General features: G+C 44.1%; 1 protein-coding gene and 1 pseudogene across 1 annotated transcript in view; both read left to right on the top strand.

Annotated features, from left to right (window-relative positions):
- The first annotated feature begins 1,752 nt into the window (after positions 1–1,752).
- On the top strand, positions 1,753–3,897 carry LOC118014117 (annotated as a pseudogene).
- A 5,057-nt stretch (positions 3,898–8,954) lies between these two features.
- Positions 8,955–22,972, top strand: part of KCNH1 (potassium voltage-gated channel subfamily H member 1) — a 364,126-nt gene continuing 350,108 nt past the window's right edge. The window contains exon 1 of the mRNA XM_035010480.1: positions 8,955–9,174. Coding sequence (XP_034866371.1) covers positions 9,096–9,174 — 79 coding nt within the window. The 5' untranslated portion in view covers positions 8,955–9,095. The remainder of the gene's footprint in view (positions 9,175–22,972) is intronic.

Raw genomic sequence — 22,972 nt, 5'->3', positions numbered from 1 at the left:
TATTGTGATTACTGATATATTTGGGTATGTTTATGCCACTTTTAATGTATTTTATGTCTACCATATTTATTCTTTACATCTTTTTTTCCTCTTTTCATGGCATATTTTAGTTTGATTGCATTTTCTTTATCCCCATTCGTATTTCCTTTTGTTGATTTGGAAGTTGTAACTTTTTCTTTCTTTTTTTTATTATTATTTTTTAATTTTTTTTAAAGATTTTATTTATTTATTTGAGAGAGAGAATGAGAGACAGCACAAGAGGGAAAAGGGTCAGAGGGAGAAGCAGACCCCCTGCTGAGCAGGGAGCCGGATGCGGGACTCGATCCCGGGACTCCAGGATCATGACCTGAGCCGAGGCAGTCGCTTAACCAACTGAGCCACCCAGGCGCCCTCTTTCTTTTTTTTAAAAGATTTTATTTATTTCTTTATTTGACAGAGAGAGAGAGCACAATCAGGGGGAGCAGCGGAAGGAGAAGAAGAAGCAGGCTCCCTGCTGAGCAGAGAGCCCAATGAAGGGCTTGGTCCCAGGACCCTGAGATCATGACCTGAGCTGAAGGCAGACACTTAACTGACTGAGCCACCAAGGCACCCCAAGAGTTGTAAATATTTCTAACAAAGTCTAAAATTTAACAGATTCTTGCTATGTCTAAATAAGGACTTTAGAATACTTCAATTTCCAATATTCATTTCACTGTAGTCAAGTATTTCAGTGTCACCATGTTGTTAGCACTCTTCCAATTTATCTGTTAATGTCCTCATTATTTTTAGGAGTCGATATTTATTGAAGTTTACTAACACGTTTTTACCAGTTTCTCTGTTTACCATTGTATCGTGTGCTCCACATCTCTCTTTAGCTCATTTTCTTTTCTGCTGTAGTATATTCTTAGTCATTTCTTTCAGCAAATGTCTATCAGTTTTATCCTTTCTGTATCTGAAAATGCCTTATTTTATCCTCCTTTTAAAGTTAATAGTTCAGATGGATAGGAAAATAATTCAAATATATAGAACAGTTGAAAGACTTTTACAGTAAACACCTATATCCTAACCACCTAGATTCTATATTTGTTAACATTGTGCAGTATTTGTTTTATCCTACATCCACTTATCTATTTCTCCATCTTATTTTTTTATGCATTTCAAAATAAGTTGTAGACATCCATATACCTCATCCTTAAATGCTTAGACTGAATATGATTAGCTACTATTCAATATGTGTTTAGAATTCCTTTTTTGAAATAAAATATACACTGCATAAAACTCAAATGTATCATTTTATGAGTTGTGACAAATACATGTACCTGTATAACCTATCCTCTTATCAAGATATAGAATGGTGCCATACTCCAGAAAGTTCCATCATGCCCCTTCGCAGGCAATCTCCAGAATCCCCCTTAAGAGAAAAACACTGTTCTGATTTCTTTTTCACCATAATTTCATCTGCTTGTTCTAGAATTTTGTATGAATGAAATCATACACCATGTTTTCTTTTGTCTAAAGCTTTTTCATTCAGCAATGTTTTTGAGACTCATCCATTTATCTGTAGTTTGTCTCATTTTATTAGTGAATAGTATTCTACTGTATGAGTGTACCTATTCTGCCAGTGATGGACACATGCTGTTTTTAGGTTTTAACTATTATGAATGAAGTTGATATGAACAAATCTTTTTGTGGACATATATGGAATTTCTGGGTTGTAGAGTAGGTGAATGTTTAGTATGATAAGAAACTGTCAAACTAGGCGGTCCTCTTTTCATGCCTAGAGCAGCCATAGCTCATGGTCCCAAGAATCATCTGAAGCATGTAGCAGATTCAAAGCATTGGAAGCTGGATAAACTGGCCAGTGTGTTTGCCCCCCCATCCACTTACTAATCCCCATAAGCTGAGAGAATGTCTCCCTCTCATCTTTTCCTAAGGAACAGACTTAAGTATGCCCAAACAGGAGATTAAGTAAAGAAGATCTGTATGCAGCATTTTATTAAGATTGATGGCAAGGTCCAAACCGATATAACCTATGCTGCTGGTTTTAGGGATATCATCAGCATTGACAAGACTGGGGAGAATTTCCAACTGATCTATGATACCAAGGGTTGCTTTGCTCTTCAGATTATACCTGAGGAGGTTAAGTATAAGTTGTACAAAGTGAGAAAGATCTTTTTTTTTTTAAGATTTTATTTATTTGACAGAGAGAGAGAGAGCATGAGCAGGAGGAGGAGGCAGAGGGAGAGAGAGAAGCAGGCTCCCCACTGAGTAAGGAGCCCGATGCAGGGCTCCATCCCAGGACCCTGGGATCATGACCTGAGCCAAAGACAGACGCTTAACCGACTGAGCCACCCAGGCACACCACAAAGTGAGAAAGATCTTTGTGGGAACAAAAGGAATCCCCCATCTGGTGACCCATGATGCTCACGCCATCTGCTATCCTGATCCCCTCATCAAAGTGAATGACACCATTCAGATTGATTTGGAGACTAGAAAGATTACTGATTTCACCAAGTTTGACACCGGTAATCTGTGCATGGTGACCTGAGGTGCTAACCTGGGAAGAATTGGTGTGATCACCAAATGAGAGAGATACCTTTGTTCTCTTGACGTAGTTCACATGAGAGATGCCAATGGCAACAGCTTTGCCACCTGGCTCTCCAACATTTTTGTTATTGGCAAAGGCAACAAGCCATGGATTTCTCTTCCCCATGGAAAGGTTATCCACCTCACCATTGATGAAGAGAGAGACAAGAGACTGGTGGCCAAACAGAGCAGTGGGTAGAAAGTCTCTGTGTGATGTGATTGGAAATCCTTAACTAAAGACAATACAGCATGATAACAACAACAAAAAAAGAAACTGCCAGGCTATTTTCCAAAGTGGTTTTTATTATTTTACATTTCCACAACAATGTATGAGAGTTCTGATGGCTCCACATCCTTGCCAACGTATTGTGTTGTCAGTCTTTTTGATTTTAACCATTCTGTTGGGTATATACGGGAATTCATCATGTATTCCATTGTTTCTGACTCTCTTGTTCATGTTGAGATCTCTAATGGCAGTGTCATTTTCATTTTTTGTAGCTAATCTATTTTTTCCTATTATAGTTTTTAAGATTATCTTTTCCTTTTATGTTCTGAAGTTTCACTGCAATATGTCTGGATTTGTTTGCTCCCCTTTATGCTGCCTTTTTAGTTTGAGAATTTAATTTTGGAAAACTCAATTTGGTGTACTTTGTAATTATGTCTGTATGCTCACTATTGGGGGGAGTTGTTATCAGTTGGACCTTAAGGTGTAGTGTTTGGTATAAGTTTTTCCTATGGGGGCAGTTTATTATTGGTTTCTGACAGGGCTATGTGAGATTTCTATATAAATTTCTGGCACAGAAGTGCCACACTGTGAGGGCATTTGGGAGAATTCCACCCCAAATATGTGGAATGTCTTGTCTAGGGGTTCTGATTTCTGAAGGTCAACTGTTTCCACCCATGTTCTGGGAAAGCTGAGAGCTAGGGCTGGTAGGTCCTAATTTTCCAAGCTTCTGGTTTCACCAGAAATCCAGTTCCAGTTTCCTCACTATGCACAGAGCCTGTGTCCTCAGCTTATACCATCGCACAAATACTAAAACTGCAGCCTTAAGGTGCATTTCTTTTTGGGTTACAAGCCTCCCCCACCTCCCTTAGATTCCCACTAAGTGCTGTGGATTCCTTCCTATTTTTGACTTCTGAAATTTTCCCCTTTTTGCTTTTGAGCTTGGCAATATATTAAAGATATGTTTAAAAACATTTTTTCCCTGTCATTTCTATGTTTAGTGTAGAAAGGCAGTACTCACCTCTCTTTAGCTCAATCTACCACCTTGATTGTAAGTTTCTACTTACTCTTTTTTTAAAAAAAGATTTTATTTATTTATTTGAGAGAGAGAGAGAGAGAGAGAGAGAGAGAACATGAGAGGGGGGAGGGTCAGAGGGAGAAGCAGACTCCCCGCTGAGCAGGGAGCCCGATGCGGGACTCGATCCCGGGACTCCAGGATCGTGACCTGAGCCGAAGGCAGTTGCTTAACCAACTGAGCCACCCAGGCGCCCCTCTACTTACTCTTTAAACCCATTGTAATTTGGCTTCTTCCCCAGTATTCCATTGAAAATGTATCTACTAAAGTCTCAAATCACCAATGAATCATTAGATCCAGTGGACATTTTCCAGTGTTTACAGTATATAGCGTATGATGGTGTTCTTCATTTCTCCCACTTAAAGACTTTCTCTGGTTGGGGCACCTGGGTGGCTCAGTTGGTTAAGCGGCTGCCTTTGGCTTGGGTCATGATGTCCTGGGATCGAGCCCCATGTCCGGCTCCCCTCTCGGCGGAGAGCCTGCTTCTCCCTCTCCTTCTGCCTGCCACTCTGCCTACTTGTGCTCTCTATCTATCTGTCAAATAAATAAATAAAATCTTAAAAAAAAAAAAGACTTTCTCTGGGCTTCTAGAAAACTGCTTCTCAGAGTTGTCCCTGTTTCTAAACTCCTCCTTCTCAGCTTCCTCTGAAGTCTGTAAATTGTTGATTTCCAATCTCTGGCTCTACCCAGATGTGTCTTTTGGGCTCTACACCTGTGTGTATCCACCTGCCTACTCAATATTTCTTTGTAATGTCCCCAAAACACCTCAACTTCTTCAAAACTGAATAAAAGTTTCCCTAAATCTGTTGTAAGAACTGAAGAAGAGTAGAGTGTTATTTCTATTGGTCATGGTCTTCAGAGGAGAAAGTTTACATGAATGTGGAAGAGTAGTGATTTGGATTAGATGGTACTGAGGGATTAGATGAATTCTCACTGAAAGGCCATAGCAGATGAATATCCTCCAAAGGAGGGGGATCAGTGGGATTGCAAGACCTCAGAGGAAAGCCAAGTCTCAGTTAAGAGGAGACGGGAAAGTCTTCAGTGACGAGATCAAGCTGAATTATAATTTATTGACAAAGAAAGAAAGACTTAGAGTGTATAACTGAGAGAGGAAAGTGGCTGAAAGGAGAGAAATTATAAAGAAGCAAAGCATTCACCAAGTGTTTATTGAGTTTCTCGAGGGCAAGTGCCAATCATTAGCATCTTTCCATCCTTAGAATCTATCCCAGTGTCTGGTATATGTTAGTCTCTGAGCAAATGTTTGTTATAATAAAATGAGACTGTTGTAAATGGCTTTTAATTATTTTCCACAAGAGGGAGTGCAGTAACAGATCCCGTTCTTTGATGGTAAGAGGAAATGAGGAAGAAGGATATTAACTTTGGGCATTTAGAAGGACATAACCCAATTCTACAAACATTTATAAATGCCTATTGAGTTAGCCACAGTTGAGTGCAACACCCACATCTGTGCATCCTTTCCCCCCGGTCACATATGAATGGACTATGAGCTCACTGTGGCAGATTCTCTCCCTTCTCCCAGGACTCGGCGGGAGATTTCTATAATAAAGAACAGGTCCTTCCAGTGGATATGGCCCTCACAACCCTCTTTCTGTAAGTTTATTAGAAAAGAATTTTTGTTAACAGAAATTAAATATAACGCATAATACACCAATCATTGGGTTATAGAAGCTGAAATTTCTCTTGCTGCAAATTCCCCGTTTTAAATATTTCACTCATGGTGGCAGAGCAGGTGAAGTTACCTCCGCGTTCAATTTCTCCTATGGGTGCTAATTGTTTGGTATTGATGAGGCATCCCTGCTTGGCCATTCTGGTTCCCAGTACCTTCCAGGACTCACAGGCGACTCTCCCATGTTTGAGGGGTCCTTGGCTTTCTGAAAAATGTCACCTATACGTAATAGTCTTAAGAAAAGGGAAAAAAATGTAATTTCTGTCTTTGCATGATACCATTTCCACCTCTCCCTCCCATATGTGGCATTGTCTTCCTCCGCATTTGATAGATTTTTTTGTTGTTGTCAGGCATAGAGATTTTTCTGTTATCTCCTGGACTCTTTTCCCAGCCAGTCTGCAGACTTCCATCGCCATGCTTTCTCTGTTGTGGTATACCTCCATTACTCTCAAGCCCCCTGGGAACTCACTAATTACATCATGGCTCAATTACATTGGTCAGAACAAAGACTGGCAAAGTTCATCTTTGTTTCAAGGAGCTCTCCATGTATTGTATGATAGGGATATAAACTCACGTTATAATTGAGGAATAAACTAAACACTGGAGAGTACAGGAGGAGAACCACTGAGAAAGGTAGGCAAGAGACACTGGAGTCAAAGTTTACAAGTTTTCATTTCAGACTCTGTATCCTTCTTGGTAGAAGTTCTAGACAGTGGTACCCCACTTTTGCAGGGAGGGGGAGGGACAGAGGCAGCTTAATTGGAATTCTGGTCACAGTTATTTAAAATTGTCTCTTTAAATGAAAAGTGGCTTTGTCTGTTATATAAAAATGTGGGAACTCTCAACTGCTTTGCCAATGCACATTGGTATATTGTGAATCCTTTACAAATGTGTTAACCAAATTTTGACGAATTTGTAAGAAAGCTTGCTCCAACTGAGAGTCCTACATTTCAGTGATAGATCTCAGAATCTGAAGCTAAGCAGATCCTGGAACTGAATGTAGAGTCGGGAACAGAAGGTGTCAAATAAGAGGTAAGAAGCATAGTGTATTGTCAAGCCAGCCCCTGAAAAGATGGTGTGTTTACTGAGCACGTGCAACCTTGGCCTGTGAATTATCAAAGAGAATGTGGTTGGGGCAGAACACGACTCTCTTCCCAGAGTTTGATAGTGTTGAGAGTTGGGCAAGAGAATGCTTTGCTTTCTCTTTGAGGCTTGCTTTCATAGACACTGTGAGACATGGTCACACTGAGTAGTGATGGTGGTTAAAGATTGCTGACTTTTTAGTGTTCTTTTAGGCCTTTTAATCTTTTCAAGTGTGCCACTAAAATTTATAGTATTCAAAACTGTGCCCCCCCCATGTAGTGCATGATGAGAATCACTGTAGTAGTACATTTAAAATTAAAATGGAAGAGATCTCCTTGTTCTTTTTTCTTATCAGTTAAAAGCTTTAACATCTCTCACTTCAAATGAGTATCATCTGTTTCTTTTTTATCTGAGCCACAGAACACAAAAGCTCATTAAAATCTGAGAAGTTTTATTAACTCTCTATGACAGTTTTCCCCCATTCTCTTCTTTATCTTCCTTGCGCAAGTAGGATTATGTGGTTGCTCGATGGGTTTTTAATATTGTCATGAAAAATCTCTCCTTGGGCATGTTTGTGCAGTAGATAGCATAACCTTAAGAGCCTTATTCAAATGAAGTGGGCAGACACCACCGAGCCAGCTCAGCACCAAATACATTTCAGTAAGTTCTTGTCAACTGCCATTTGTTATCTCATTTGTAATGGAACAAAGAACCACTAGACGGAGCTAGGGCTTAAGAAATCACAGCTCTAAGTTGGGCGTCTGATGTGATCTTATGGAAGAAGTATCATTACTTTGATTTCAAAGCCTACGCAAGCCTTACCTAACTCGGCTATTAGCCGTCATCTATTTACTTCGTACGCACACACGATGATGTCCACAATGGCCCAATTTATTTAGTCACTCAAATGATGACGTCTCACTGTGGTATAGCACCTCATGGTTTAGAGTGCTGCCCCCGGCATAATTATGTTTGATCTTCACAGTAACTCTGAGGCATTGCTGGGCAAGAATCACTCCTTGTATTTTGAGACTAGTAAATGGAGATAGGGTATCTGCAATAGAATAGGATGAGTCAGGATGGTTAACCTAGACAGTTGAGGTGGTGGGGTCTGTTTTTCCCTCGTAAACATTTTTGTGTCGACTATTTATCTAGCCTGGAACTAACTAGAAAACTATCAACTCATTCCTTTTGTAGGGCATGGCCTCTGGCCACGCCCACTGGGGGGGACATACAATATAAAAGACAGGTGAAGAGTCACGTGCAGGTGGAAATGGCCCAATATAAGTGAGCACAGGAAAGTGAGCAAACGGGAGCTCCTGCCCAGAAACCTTTGGTGTATGTGATTCTTCATATCAGGGGCAGGTGTGGAGACCAGTACCTCATCCTTGTGGTGTAGACAGTCCTTCAAGCCAAGGTCGTGCGTAATTATTACTTAATGTTAAATGTTGGGGAAGCTGCCCACCCCCTCCCTCCACCCCCAGAAGCAAGCCCACCATTTTGACGTCTGTCAGTTTGTGCCTGTTCCCTAACCTCACACATTGACCATAACAGGTTGTGCTTCAGCAAAAAAAAGTGATGCATAGATACATATATTTTCTTGGCCTTTTGTGACAAGAGATGCTGGATAAGAGTGGGAATCAGGTCAGTCACTCAGCAAACTGATCAGACGTCCAGAGCCTGCATTTGTGCCTTTGGTTATCTTTAACAACTCAAGACAGTTCTTCTGGAGCTCGGTCAGTTGGTCACTCTGCAAGTCTGACCTCTTAAATTCAACTTCTTTAACTACTGGTGAAACACTGGCAACTTTCACAAATGAGGCTAACAAACCCTAAGGAGAGGCTGGAAGGTGTTCCAAGAGTCTCAGAGCTCCCAGAGGCTCCGGCCTGAAACAGAGCGAAGGAAGAGGGTTACAGGATCATGTCCCCCCCTTCCCCCCACCCCACCCCCCGGACTCGTGGTGACCTTGTTGGAAGTGAATCCACCAAGGACACGGCTCCAAACGCCGCCCTCTCCACCAGCCCAAGGCTCATGCCGAACCCATCGCCGGGCTGCGCCCAGAGGGTGGCGCTGCTAACCCGGCCTCGGCCGATCGCCGCCCGCCGCTTCCCGGCCGCTGCGGGAGCCCCCCGCTCGCTCTCCCGCAGGCCGGCGGTGGTGGGGGGGGCAGCGCCCGGTAGGGGGCGCCCTGTCCCAGGCGCCGCGGCTCCCTCCGCCCACCCGGAAGCGGCTGCGGCGAGGCGAGCCTGGCGCGAGCGCTCTGCGAGGCGGGCCGCCGGTAGGGAGGCGCGAAGAGGGCGCGAGGGTGGCAGCCGGAGGGAGCCGCCGCCCCTGGCCGCCCGGGTCCCCGCGGGGCGCATGGGGCGCTTCGATCCGGGATCGCGCGAGGGCCCGGCGCCCAGCTTCCTGCTGCCGTGAGGAGCCGCGCCGGGACGGCCCCAGGACCCCAAGCTGCCGGGAGGATGACCATGGCCGGGGGCAGGAGAGGACTGGTGGCCCCGCAGAACACGTTTCTGGAGAATATTGTCCGGCGGTCCAGTGGTAAGAGGTGCATTCGGATTTCGGTTACCCAGGCTTTTTATCCGTGCCTCGATTGCCGACGCCTCCCGCCGCTCGGCGCCAGCAGATGCAGTAGAACCCGGAGCTCTGCTGGGAGCCCCAGCGCGGGCGTCCGGAGCTGCCTCCCAGAGGCAGGGCTAGGTGGGCAGGGTGGGGCGAGGTCTGTGGGCCCCCATCCCAAGAGGAGAGCTCTGCTGGGGACGCCTTTGGGGGCCCTTCTCGCGCCTTCTCGGTCTCCTCTCCAGCGAGCGTGACAGCTGATGGGCAAAGTACTGGGAAAGTGATGGGAAGCCGGACGCGGCACGAGCGGCAGCGCGCTCCCCATGGGTACTGCCCACCCCGCCGCGAAGGCTCGCGGGGCTCTCTGGCTGCACCCCAGGTGCCGCCTCTCCCCAGGGAGAGCCAGCAGTAGAAGAGGCCACTAGGGTCCGGGCCCCCGAGGGATGGGGGCGGCGGCTGCTTCCACCTTCCATCGGGCGGCTGAAAAGTCCGAGGTGTGGGGACGCGGGGATGTAGGGACGTGCTGCAGGTTACCCGGTTCCACCTCTTCACCCACCCGCCCTCTTGGAGGTTAAGTGAAGGCTCCTGCGGGGCAGTTTCCTGGACTTAGATGGGAAATGGAGCGCATAGGTGCAGAGCTGGCCAAGCTGTCACAGGGACAAACCTGCCATAGTTCCTCTTTTCCAAACCTCAGCAGTGTTTTATGCTTATAAATCTTGCTCACCTCGACATTCCCAAGCTCATCAAGCCTGTAAATCTATCCCTTACGCAGTAAACGAGTGCTCCCCGCTCCTCTCTTTCTCTGTGGCATTAAGAGGGACAGTGGCATGAAGCGGGAGACGGTGAGAGTCCTAGCAGCAGGGATGGAAAGGGAAACATTTCCGACACCTTCAGGACCCACAGCAAAGCGTCCTGGCTAAAGCGCTTGCAGAGCAGCTAGGAGGTGGGCATCTGGAAGGTGCGGTGCACACCCGTTCGTCAAAAGGCTGAAATGAACGGGGGGCAAGTCTGGAGATGCTCTTTACAGGCTTCGGGTCTCCTCTCCTTCCAGAGGAGGCAGATGACACGAAGAGCTAACTTGGGCAATAGGTTTTAAAAAATGCGGAAATATCACAGCTTTAGAGCCTCAAGGAGGAGCTTGTGTTAAAATCATGGGCTTCTATTTGGATTTAGTTAGGGATTCAGGGGAAGAGCGTGAAAAGTGACTTATGCTCCCAAGAAATACTTTTTAATTAAAAAGTGATTTAAGTTTAGCTTACAACAAAAAACTTGTCGACTAGGATAGCATATTATTGTGTATTATTTAAATATTTTAGAAATGGTCATTTATTGTGTGCCTCTTAAGAATAAGAGTATTGAAGAGTTTCTGGTTAGTCACCTTTCCCTTCAAGGTCCTCCTCACTCAAACGAACTGAGGTAGCTTTTAGAACAAGGTCACAGCTATTACCTGGGGACTCAAGGGGATGATATTTACTACATGAATAGTCACAATGAACTCTTCTGTCATAAAAAAAGCTAGAGGTGTTCATGGATTTTTAAATAAAATCACTAAGTAAGAGTTAATTGGCTGTGATTGCTGTGGTTATTGACCTGTTAGGGCATGTGGAGTGGAGACAGTCTTGCAGATTTGGGGAACCCAGTGCCAGTGACACCAACTTTCTCGTAAATATCAATGACAATTCCATTTTTGCGGGGTGGGGTGGGGGGTGAAGAGGCAGTGTTCTTTAAGGTATAGGGGAAACCTTGTGTCTAATGTGTATCCTCTAATGTTTTTGAGTGGAGAGGGAGGTAGCAGAATCTTACATGTAACAGTCATAAAGTTCCTTGGGCTTGTAGGAGGACCTTAAGAATGGTGGCACCAGGGGCACCAGGGTGACTCAGTCGGTGGAGTGTCTGAATCTTGATTTCCACTCAGGTTATGATCTCAGTGTCCTGGGATCAAGCCCGGAGTCAGGCTCCCCACCGAGGATTCTTCCCCACCCCAACTGTCCTTCTGCCCCTCCCCCTCTTACACTTCCTTTCTGTCTCTCTCAAATAAATACATAAATCTTAAAAAGAAAAAAGAATGGTGAAACTAATACCACACAAACACAAAATAAATCTTGGAGCTGAGACAGCAGAATACTCTAGTTGATTTTCTTAGAGCCACTTCTCCTCTCTAAGCATATATTGTGTCAATAGACTAAGTAGCTAGCAATATTTTTAGCATTGGCATTTTAATTTCAGCACCAATTCCAACAGCTTGACTTCAGCTAACCAACCAACCAAATGACATCAGCAACACAAACAAAACATCGTAGGAAAGTTGGATGAAGTTTTAAAATTATCTATTATTTCAGAAGAAAATATTCTGGTCTTGACATGTGGGATTTAAGCTTTTAGTGATCCCTTTCATCACATTTCCAAAACACAAATAGAAGAAAACTATGTGGACTCTTGGAACTATCACGATATCTTCGTGCATTATTTTATTTTACTGTGATGGAAAGAAGTCTATTTAAAAATATTGATTGTCTCCTCCTAAAATCCACTAGCCTTTTTTTGGACATTACAGTATTGAAATAGCAGTTTACCTTTAAATAGCAATACTTTTTGGATCATCTTTATTAAGCATTCTCTCCCAGTGATCTTATGCAATATTATTGTTCCTCATTTACAGATCAGAAAACTGAGCCCTAGGAATATTAAGTGACTTGTTCAAAGTGGGAAGCACAAAGTGCCTGATGCAGGAGGTCTTTGGAGGGTATCATTCATCATTGTTTCTCCAGCCATCTGACAACTGTGCTTCTGGATAATAGAACTGGCTTTGTCTTGGGGCATTTGAATATCTGGTGTCTGGAATATCATAACCTGTAGGATTCGATGCTGTGTCGTCTGCCTCTTATTCCCCATCTTTGTACAGATGAAGAAAGTGAAGCAAGCGCATTTCCTCAAATATTTAAGGGCAGAGCTGATGAGACCCGAAGTCCCTTGACCCCAGTGTCGTGTCCCTCATGGTACACTCTGCAATGACCTTCCTTGTATTACCATTATGTTCTCTAGAGAAGCTTAATTTCCCAGTGGAGACTGAATAAAATGTTACAACAGCAAGAACAACATCCATTTTGGCTAACAGCCACACTACCACATCCAAACTGAGTAACAGGGCAAAGGAGAAGCTAATTCTGTTTTAAGGAAGGGCGGTATTTTCACCTCTGTCAGTGGGTTAACTGAAGTCACCGGCAGGGTAACAGGCACTTACTTATTCAAGCACCTGTTATAAAGTATTAAATAACTTTGATCCTCAAATGCCAGCAGAGGAGGTGCAGTGTGTCCATTTTAGAGTTTCAAGAGCTAAGAATCTCGGGGCGCCTGGGCGGCACAGTCAGTTAGGAGTCAGCTTTCGGCTCAGGTCATGATCCTGGGGTGCTGGGATCGAGCCCCGCGTCGGACTCCTTGCTCGGCGGGAAGCCTGCTTCTCCCTCTCCCACTCCCCCTGCTTGTGCTCTCTCTCTCACTGTGTCTCTCTCTCAAATAAATAAATAAAAATCTAAAAAAAGAGAGGAATCCTTAGATTAAGTAATTTAGCTACAGTTAGTAAAGGCAGAGTTAGAAAATGCAGTTAGAGACACATCGGGGACTCGTCAGCAGCTGTGACAGGTTTGTTCATTCAAAACGATTTATTGAGCACAGTTATTGAACACTGGGGATATAGTGGGAATCCAGAAACCCTCCTTACTCCTTAGAAATTTACATTCTAGTGAATCTTGGTCCAAGCATCTTGACCCTTTCTACAGTGTTTCTGTTTGCAGCTCTGATTTAGGCCTGGCATTGTGTTTAAAAAAAAAAGCAAAAAACATTTTTAAGGTGTTTAACTGGTCTTGATAGGACTAAAATCTAGTTTAACTTTCTCTGATATATTCTGAAGACCATTTGGAGGAGAGATTTAGTAGTTACGTGCTTTTTGGATAGTTGCAAGTAGTTAGCAGGAATAATTAACTATTCCCCAGATTTTGCTTATGGTCATGTCAGTGATCATTTCAAATCCTTCTGTTGACTTTCTTACCAGCCTGTTTCTCTTTATATTCATGATTGGAAAGTGTTGTTCCAGAATATTTTTTGATGGTTGCTTAAATCCAGGCACTTACTGTCTTAGGAAGGCTGGCAGACCTTCGTGCCAGGAAACTAAAAAAATATTACCCTAAATGGTCCCATTCTAGGCAGAACATATGTTTTAGTGTTCGGAAACCTATATCAAACAATTGTAGGTGCCAGTAAGAATCCATGCACATTAGCAGGAGTGAAACGTAGCACATTTTGGTACACATTTATGTACATGTATAATTTACAGATTGCTAAATCAGCTGTGTTTTTGTATAGTGTTAAGTTGGTTCAGGTTGTTGATATAATTAGTACACAAACAGGATGAAAGCCGAGGGTAATGTTGTGTTTCCTCCTAGATGTGTTGAGCCACGGTAATATTTATAAAACAGAAAACTGGTTAAAATCCATTGTTGCTCTGAAAGGGGAATAGATGATAATCTGGATTATTACCAGCTCACTGGAGCCTGTTTTTTTCTTGTAATGTGTTCTAAGATAACCTTCAGCCAAGGCTCCGCTGTCTTGCTCTGAAAGTGTCAAAGTTAAATGTAGTGACTGATAACCAGCTCGGAGACAGGGAGGACGAAGGCTTCTGATTTAACGGAAAGCAATAACATTTCCAAACTCCTTGGTTTTTATGAAATCCCCCTATTTTTATAATCGATTGTAAAAGAAGAAATGCATTTGAGGAGCACTGTGGGCGAATTGGATCTTTGGCTTCATTCTTTCTGACACCAGCTCTTCATTTATGATTGGGCCTCAGTTGGCAGTGGTTTCTCCAGCATTACCTTGAAGTCCCTCAATTCTTCCCCTCCCCTTTATTTTTGGTTAGTTAATGGCTTGTATGCAAACACTTAAAAAATGTTTGTTATTTATTCAAAGGAACGACTTTCGTAAAGTGAGCGTCTGCTTTGTACATTTAGGGTATTTGGACCATGGGTTTTTGTTGTCGTCGTTGTTGTTATTTTGCTTTTTTTCTTTAAGTGGCCACACCTGTAACTGGTGAGAAAGAGAAATAGAATCATAGAATCATAGAATCTTAGGTCTGAAGGGATATTCTTTACTATTTGTTTTCCAGTGTTCGAATGTCTCCAGAATTTCCCTCTCCATTTATCCAGCCCATGCTTAAATAGGTTCAGGGATGGGACACTCACTTTCTTACAAGGAATGTTCTGTTTTTAAGTAATTGTAATTGTGAACTAGTTTCTCTTGTCTTGCTTTGATTCCCTTCTCTTCCCTCCCCTCCCCTTCTTTTCTCTTTTCTCCTCCTCCTCCTCTTTCTTTTCTTGTTGTTATTCTCTGGTCTCACCCAAATCTGTCCTCTTACAGGTCTGCCCCATAGAACAAAACTGACCTAGTTCACTCCTTTTTCCATCAGTAAACCAATTTTTTTTTTTTTTTTGGTGGTGGTTATTTGATAATAGTTTTCCTACCTTGATTCTTCTCCCTTGTTTTTTTTTTTTTAACCTTTTTGATTATATAATACCACAACAGAAAACACATAAAATAATTTTGTGCAGCTCAACACATTTGTATAAAGTACATACTGTGCTGTCACCATCTAGGCCAAGAAATAGAATCTTGCCAGCTCTCCAGAAGGCCTCGGAACCCTTCCTGATCCCAGCTCCCTTACTCTCCAAAGGAAGCCATCTTCTGATTTCACGCTGATCACTTTCTTCCTTTTCCTCCTAATTTTACCACCTTGTTTTGTATTTCTGAACACCCACGGGTTAATTTTTTATCTGTTTCTGAGGTTTATATGCATGGGGCCATACAGCGTGTGTTCTTTGGTCAGCTGGAGATTCACCCATGTTGTTACGTGTGTTGCTGGCTCATTTTCCCTGTGGTGTTATAGTTCATGGTATGACTATACTACACATTCATCCGTTCTGCACTCGATGGCCATGATACTACACATTCATCCGTTCTGCACTTTTTTTTTTTAAAGATTTTATTTATTTATTTGACAGAGAGAGACACAGCAAGAGAGGGAACACAAGCAGGGGGAGTGGGAGAGGGAGAAGCAGGCTTCCCGCTGAGCAGGGAGCCCGATGCGGGACTCGATCCCAGGACCCTGGGATCATGACCTGAGCCGAAGGCAGACGCTTAACGACTGAGCTACCCAGGCGCCCCCGTTCTGCACTTGATGGACGTGCATTGGTTCACAAACTGGCCCCTGTACATGGAAGGCGAGGATATACTGAAGAAAGAGGCAGAGCACTCCAGATGGGTATGTGACAGGCTCAGTAAGCAAGGGAACTTACTTCGGAGGCTTGTCTTGGGCCGCCGAAAGACAAGTAGATCTCTGCACCCACTACCAGAATCTGAAAAGTTCATATACAGGCCTTAACTGGGCTCATCACTCCACCTCTTTGCCAAAACTTGGCGTTTTCTCCTTTTTCTCTTTAGTAGGGACATTGCCCGAAGAGTCTAGTAACTCATAAAACAGGGTCATTTAGAGTTATGTTAATAGCACATGAACAAAATGAAATGAAAACAAAACTTGCTCTTGTCCTTGGGGAAGCATCAGTATCTAGTGTTCTCACAGGCTGAACTCCCTCACACACGCTGGTAAATGACCTGAAAGACTAGCACAGTTTGAATTGTGCACAAAGGGTACGTGCAGGGGTGTGTGTGTGCAGACGCGCGTGTGGATGTGTGTATTTAAACTGAGAAGCACTAAACCCCAGGGACAGAGATTATGGAAGAATCAGAGCTGGAAGTGAGAAGGAAATAGGAACTGAATGATTTATGTTTATTTTAGTGAAAGACGGAAAGTGACTGATGGAAGGAAGGGCAGAGATGAAGGAGGGAATGAAAAGTCAAAGACAAAGTAAAATGAAAAGTAAAGGCTCACTTACGGGGTCAGCTTCACAAACATGGTGCCTGATACTGAGCTAGAGTCTGAGCATACCAAAATGAGGGAGGCTTTTGTGATACTGAGTCTCGTCGAGGGATTTATGATGAAGACCAACATGCCCTATAAACCTCGAAAGATTTAAGAGATGTTATGTCGGCAGAACACACACCACACATTTTCCCCTTATAAATGCCTTACCCCAAAATTATTCTTGGATTTTACAGCCATTTCTTTTTCTGTGAGATGGAATGTGGGATGACTAGATCCCTGAAGTCAATTTAAAGAAGATTGCAGAATGTGTGAATCTTTGTTTCGGTGGGTGGAAGTTTTCCTAAAAAAATCTCATTCCTCTGGGATATCTCATTGCTCTAACTTCTTTGGCATGCTATCTTGGTTTGTTCACCCATTGTGAGTTTTCAGCTGTTGACTTTAAAAATAAAACAGTTATTTTACCAGCAAAAGTGGGTTGATTCAGGAATAGCAGAGAACTGCAATTTGGGACAAGCAGGCTGTGGCAGAAATGACAGGATAGGCCAACAAAGGAGAGGAACATTATTTTATGGAGAAGAAGGAGGAAGTTAGAAGGGGTTATTTCAAACAAACATTCATGGGAGAAAGGCAGGAATTCAGGGTGATGATGGTTTCTCATTGGCTGGGTTGCTGAGGTAGTCGATTCTTATGGGAGATATAGCGCACATCATTTCCTATTGGGCATATAGCTGATGATGATTCTTCCCTGTTGAGGATTCTTCTGTTGGGGGTCTGTATGTAATGGACAGTTTTTATTTTTTTTATTATGTTAGTGACCATCCAGTATATCATTAGTTTTTTTTATTATTATGTTATGTTAATCACCATACATTACATCATTAGTTTTTGATGTAGTGTTCCATGATTCATTGTTTGCATATAACACCCCGTGCTCCATTCAATACGTGCCCTCCTTAATATCATCACCGGGCTAACCAATCCCTCACCCCCCTCTCCTCTGAAACCCTCAGATTGTTTCCCGGAATGCATAGTCTCTCATGGTTGGTCTCGCCCTCTGATTCCCCCCTTCAGTTTTCCCTTCCTTCCCCTAATGTCCTCTGCGCTATTCCTTATGTATGTTCCACAAGAGTGAAACCATATGATAATTGTCTTTCTCTGCTTGACGTATTTCACTTAGCATAATCCCCACCAGTTCCATCCATGTTGATGCAAATGGTGGGTATTCATCCTTTCTGATGGCTGAGTAATATTCCATTGTATATGTGGACCACATCTTCTTTATCCTGTAGTGGACAGTTCTTGACGTTGAGTGGTACAGCAGGAGAGCTCCCCTTTCTGGCCTCTCCACTCCCATTTTAGTAAGGTGTCCCTTTTTTAATTTTCACACAGCATGTCCTAGATGCTGGGATTTGTTTGGTGCTCTGGTGGTTCTCCATGCGTGTGCAGTCTGGGCGAACACACTGCAGTCTGACCAACTTCAGTATCTCCTCAGTTCTCATAGTCTCTGCTCTAATGGTTCCGTGCTGCTGTGAATGACCAACTACCAAAAACTCTTCCGATTGGGTGTTAGAGAGTTATGCCAGTAATCAGAATGTTTGCTTACTCATCCTAAGATTGCTCATTTTGTAAATTGAAATGACAGTCTTTTGATTAGTCCTATGTTGCATAAAACTGAGCTTGCAAATTAACTGAGTCAATTCTTTTTTTTTTTTTTGAGATTTTATTTATTTATTTGAGAGAGAGAAAAAGAGAGCATGAGTGGGGGGTGGTGGCAAGGGAGAGGGAGAAGCAGACTCCCCGCTGAGCAGGGAGCCCGATGCGGAGCTCGAACCCAGGACCTCAGGATCATGACCTGAGCCGAAGGCAAATTGCTTAACCAACTAAGCCACCCAGGTGCCGAGTCAATTCTATAACTATTAATGTAATTATTAACCAAGAGTGCCCCCAAACCATCATTTCTCATATCTTTTTAAAGGTCCTGTGATGGGCGCCTGGGTGGCTCGTTGGTTAAGCGACTACCTTCAGCTTAGGTCATGGTCCTGGAGTCCTGGGATCGAGTCCCACATCGGGCTCCTGGCTCAGTGGGGAGCCTGCTTCTCCCTCTGACCCTCTCCCCTCTCATGCTGTTTCTCTCTCTCTCTCTCTCAAATAGATAAATAAATAAAATCTTAAAAAAAAAAATAAAGGTCCTGTGATGACATCAGGTGCTTCTGTAAAGAAGAACGGCCTCTCCTTCCTTCCTTCTTCTCTGAAAGCAACAAACATCATAGGCACCCTGCCCTAACATTCAAGCGCTGGGGTCAGCGTCTGGAAGATGCTACCGTACTGGCGAATTTTACTGATGTTTAGCTCCTGCTTAAGTTTGGCTTTTATTGTACACTACACAGCCGTGGCAAAGAAAATGGAATAAATTGGAGTGATAAGACTATATTTATTTTATCTAAATAGATTTTTTAAAAGATTTTATTTACTTATTTGTCAGAGAGAGAGAGCGCGCGCAAGCAGAGAGAGAGGGAGAAGCAGGCTTCCCGCCGAGCGGGGAGCCTGATGCGGGGCTCGATCCCAGGACCCTGGGATCATGACCTGAGCCAAAGGCAGATGCTTAACCGACTGAGCCACCCAGGCGCCCCTCTAAACAGATTTTTCAGTTTTAATTTTCTTTTGTTTCTCCTCAGCAGTATTGGTATCGAACTGATTAGAGTTCTAGCTCCTATCACAACGGTTGTGCTTTGAGCCTCTTCATGAGTCAGCGTACTGCCCATCTTGTGTTTGCCTTCCTAGAGCCATTCTCTTTTCTTCTCCAACCTGCTTTGTGTCTGGGAGGCTGACCTGTGTGGATTATGTCTGTCACTCCCTTGCTTCCTGGCTTCTGGCTGGCTTCAGCTTGTGGGGCACACCACCAGGAGAGGGGAGGGAACATTTATTTACTCTGTGCTATTTATTCTCCCAGTTTCCTCCGTCCTTCCCTCCCTCCCTCCATGGTAGCCTAGCTCTTTTCCCTTGATTAAAGGTTACATATCCAGCTCGCTCTCTTTGGGTCTGGGGAGGGCTGAATGTCTTAAAGTTTCCAAGCGTTACTAACCCTGGGGGTGCTGCCTGTCCCTGCAGTTTCCCTCAGAGGGGTTCTGGGGGCAGGCTGCAGCTGGCTGGTACTACCTCTCAAGGTCGGATTATGCGCATCTCTTCCCCATTCTGGGTTCTGGGACTTTGCCTTGGTAGCTTTAAATCTGCTATGCTGAGATATTTGCCCCTCAGAAATTGGCAAATGGTATATATCATTTGCCATGATTTACCAGCAGGCTACTGCCGATATCTCACCCGTGCCTTTGTAAATAGTTGCATTATTTAACACTCTGAGTGTGTTATTATTTCCCTGCCAGGACTGACGGATAGAAGCAGTTACTTGTTCTCTGGATCAAGTACTTTCTCAACCTTTTGTCCAGACCAGCTGTAATCACGGGGGTGAACTTGGTGAGGGGGTGTGCGTTCAAGTACTTCTTGCAACTTAACAAAAAACACCTGTGTTGTGTCCACTGAAGTCAGCCTACCTTTGCTTTCCCACTCGGCGAGTTGGTCACCTACGGGTAGAGAGCTGCTTCCACATTCCTTCTCCATCTTTCTTCACTCTAATGATCTCAGAAGTCAGGAAAGACCATAGGTAAACTGGGACTTTGTCAGAGACATGGGAAGCCAGGTACCGCTACTTAGAAGCACCGATTAGAATTATTGGTTACAGTCGTGACCTTGGACAGAGGGCCTTTCTCACCTGTGTGCCTGGCAGCGTGCCAGGGGTTTTGCATGCTTTGCCTCCTCTGACCTTCAGTGTGACTCTTGTCCTGTGGGTGCTTTCATTATTCCCATTCTGCCCGTGCAGACACCGAGGTTTAAAGCAACTAAGTCGATTGCCCTCCGTTAATTTCTAATAGTAGAATCTCTAGGGACTCACTAAGAATGCAGATTCTCGGGCCCTACCTCATCCCTGGTGCATCAGAATCTCTGGGCAAGGGGCCCAGCTGCTGTGTTTTCCTGAGCCCTCCAGGCGTGGTGGGGTTGGTATCGAACTGATTAGAGAACCACTGCTTTGGAGACTCAACCCCATGCGGTTTCTAACCTGAGAGCCACATGGTTGGCTGCTCGGGTGTATGGATGGAGGAGGGTGCCTGCTGGAGGGTGAGTGAACTTTTTCTCGATAGCCTTTCAGTTCGTGTTCCAGTTTCTCTCACATGCCATCCCTGCCTCGGGTGGCAGGTAGTGTTTCAGGGTGTGAAATCTCTCCAGGGACCTGCTGAGCCCTGCTAGCCCCCTCTGTGGCCAGATCCCTCTGGAATTTTGAAGTTGTGGTTTCCTCTGCTGCATGTGTACCCCCCCATCTACTTTTTGTCTCCCAGAAACAGAGCTCATGCCTTCTCTTTGTTGTTGTGTATATGCCTTTCAGTTTCCAAGCCGTCCTTCCAGAACGTGGAAATACACGGGTGTGATCCATCTGCCATTTTGAAGTGATAACCGATACTTTCTGAAGACCGAGGAGGCCCTCAATTCTAGTCATTCTCCCTCTGTCAGATAAAATAACACTTGAGGGGTGCCTGGGTGGCTCGGTTGGTTAAGCTCAGGTCATGATCCCAGGGTCCTGGGATTGAGTCCCACATAGGGCTCCCTCCTCTGCAGGGAGCCTGCTTCTCCCTCTGCCTGCCACTCCCCCTGCTTGTGCTCTCTCTCTCTGTCAAATAAGTAAATAAAATCTTAAAAAAAAAAATAAAATAAAATGACACTCGATACTTTCTCCGCCTAGTGAGCACGTCCAGGGATTGTGTTCCAGCCCGACTTTGAGAGAATGTGCCATTTTTCTCTGTTCTTGACAATGACAGAACTAAAACAATTTAGTAATGATTTTGTTTTCCTTTATTCAAGGGAAAAACAGTCCATGGACTGGGGGAGTGCCATGCCTCACAATTAGTGGAGGCTCTTCCAGAGGGATTTGGGGCCAAGAGCGGGTTTTATATGGCATTAGAAGAGGCAATGTGGAAACATGGCAGCAGGATGGGTTAGAGGTCAGGGGATTTCCTCACAAGTCTAGCCGGTCTTGTTTTCTAGGTAAGGTAGGCCAGCTACAGCTGAGTTGGACGATTGAGATTGGTGTATGTGAGGTATCCTTGACAGTGAGGTGTTTCCCATAAGTGTGGGCCGACTTAGGTTTAGATTTGTGACATGGGCCGGGCCATGGGGGCGGCCACCATTTTGTAGACCCCAGCATACAAATTAGCTATCATTCTCTCCCCCAGCTTCCCAATCCCTACTTTCCAATTGTCTCTATGCCTTCTCTTTGAATTTTCTATTTTTTTTCTCTTTCTCCATCTCCCTCTGGCTCTTAGTCTCTCTCCTCAATCTTTCCCATTCGCTCTTTCAACGGGCTTACGTTCTCTGCTCACTCATTCTCTAGGTCTTGCTATAGGTATCTTGTTCTTGGGTGCCCATTCTCCAGCTCTGGCTCATGCTCTTGTAGTCCCTGTTGGCTGTCCTTCCCACCCACTCCCTCCCACGCTCCCTGTCCTTCCATTCCCTTTTTCTCTCCTCTCTCCATCTGTCTTCCTGCCCATCTCTGCCTATTGCTGCCTGCCACGGATTGTCTCTGTTGTCTGTCTCTGTTGCTCTCTGCCTTTTGGCTATATCCCCGTCTGTCCATCTTGCTCTCTGCCACTTGTCTTCATCACTATCTGTCTGTCATCTCCCTCCATCTGTTTGCTGTCTCTCTCTGTCTGTAGTCTCTGCCTCCATCTCTCTGTCTCTGCCTTTGTCTGTCTGCCTCTTTCTGTCCAGTTCTCCCCTCACCTGCCTCAATAGAAGCTCTTCTGTGTATCCAAGTGCCTTGTTTCTCTCCCAAGACCTCCTTTCTCCATTTATTGACCAGAATGCACGGGTCACCTCTACAGACCTCTTGGCCTTACTGTCTTGGCTTTTGTTCTGAGAGAGTCTAATTGGCCCAGCCCTGCCAAGGGTTGGTTGGCCAGTTGTCCACTCCTGGTCTAGTGTGCTGTGACTGGGGCCTGGGTGGAATGCGGGGAGGGTATGGAGTTATGTGATATGTAGACTGTGGCAGGTGCAGCTAGACAGGGAAGGTGGGCGGAACTTTCAAACAGACCGATGTGTCCCCTGCACTCCTTCTGTGTCTGGGACAAAGTAGATACTCCAGTATTTGTTGTATTAAACTGAGCTGCTCTGAGATTCTTTCCATTCACCTTGGTGCTATATCTTAGCCTCACTGAGCCATTTACCAAGAAAGTTTTAAAATAACATAGGGGCAAATGTAAAACTAATTAAAAAAATCTTTTTCTAGCACTATTTAATATTCTGTACTACTTACTTTGAATCACCTTTTTTTTTTTTTTTAGTTCTGGGAATGAAATTTTTGCATGTTATTCAATGATGGTCAAAGAGTTTTGTTCAAAATGCCTATAATATGTATAGATGTGCATTAAGAAATGATTATGACTATAAAAATGAGAATAAAACACCTACTTGATTAATCTGTTGCACCACTTGTTAACAACTGAGGACACCAATAAGTATTTCTTCACAGTAATTCAACATATCAATGACCTCTTATTTATTAAGTCAACTATCATTGAATCATAAAAAAGCCTACATTTTTAACACAATTTCATGTGTTTTTGTTCCCTTCCATCCTGCTTGTAAAACTGATTCATCTGGGCGCCTGGGTGGCTCAGTTGGTTAAGCGACTGCCTTCAGCTCAGGTCATGATCCCAGGGTCCTGGGATCGAGTCCCACATCAGGCTCCCAGCTCAGCGGGGAGCCTGCTTCTCCCTCTGACCCTCTCCTCTCTCATGCTGTTTC

This window comes from Mirounga leonina, unplaced genomic scaffold (assembly GCF_011800145.1).
Source record: "Mirounga leonina isolate KUSES-001 unplaced genomic scaffold, KU_Mleo_1.0 Mir_154, whole genome shotgun sequence".
In the NCBI taxonomy this organism is placed as follows: Eukaryota; Metazoa; Chordata; class Mammalia; order Carnivora; family Phocidae; genus Mirounga; species Mirounga leonina.
The sequence above is the reverse complement of the archived record's forward strand: the minus strand, read 5'-3'. Positions and strand labels throughout refer to the sequence as shown.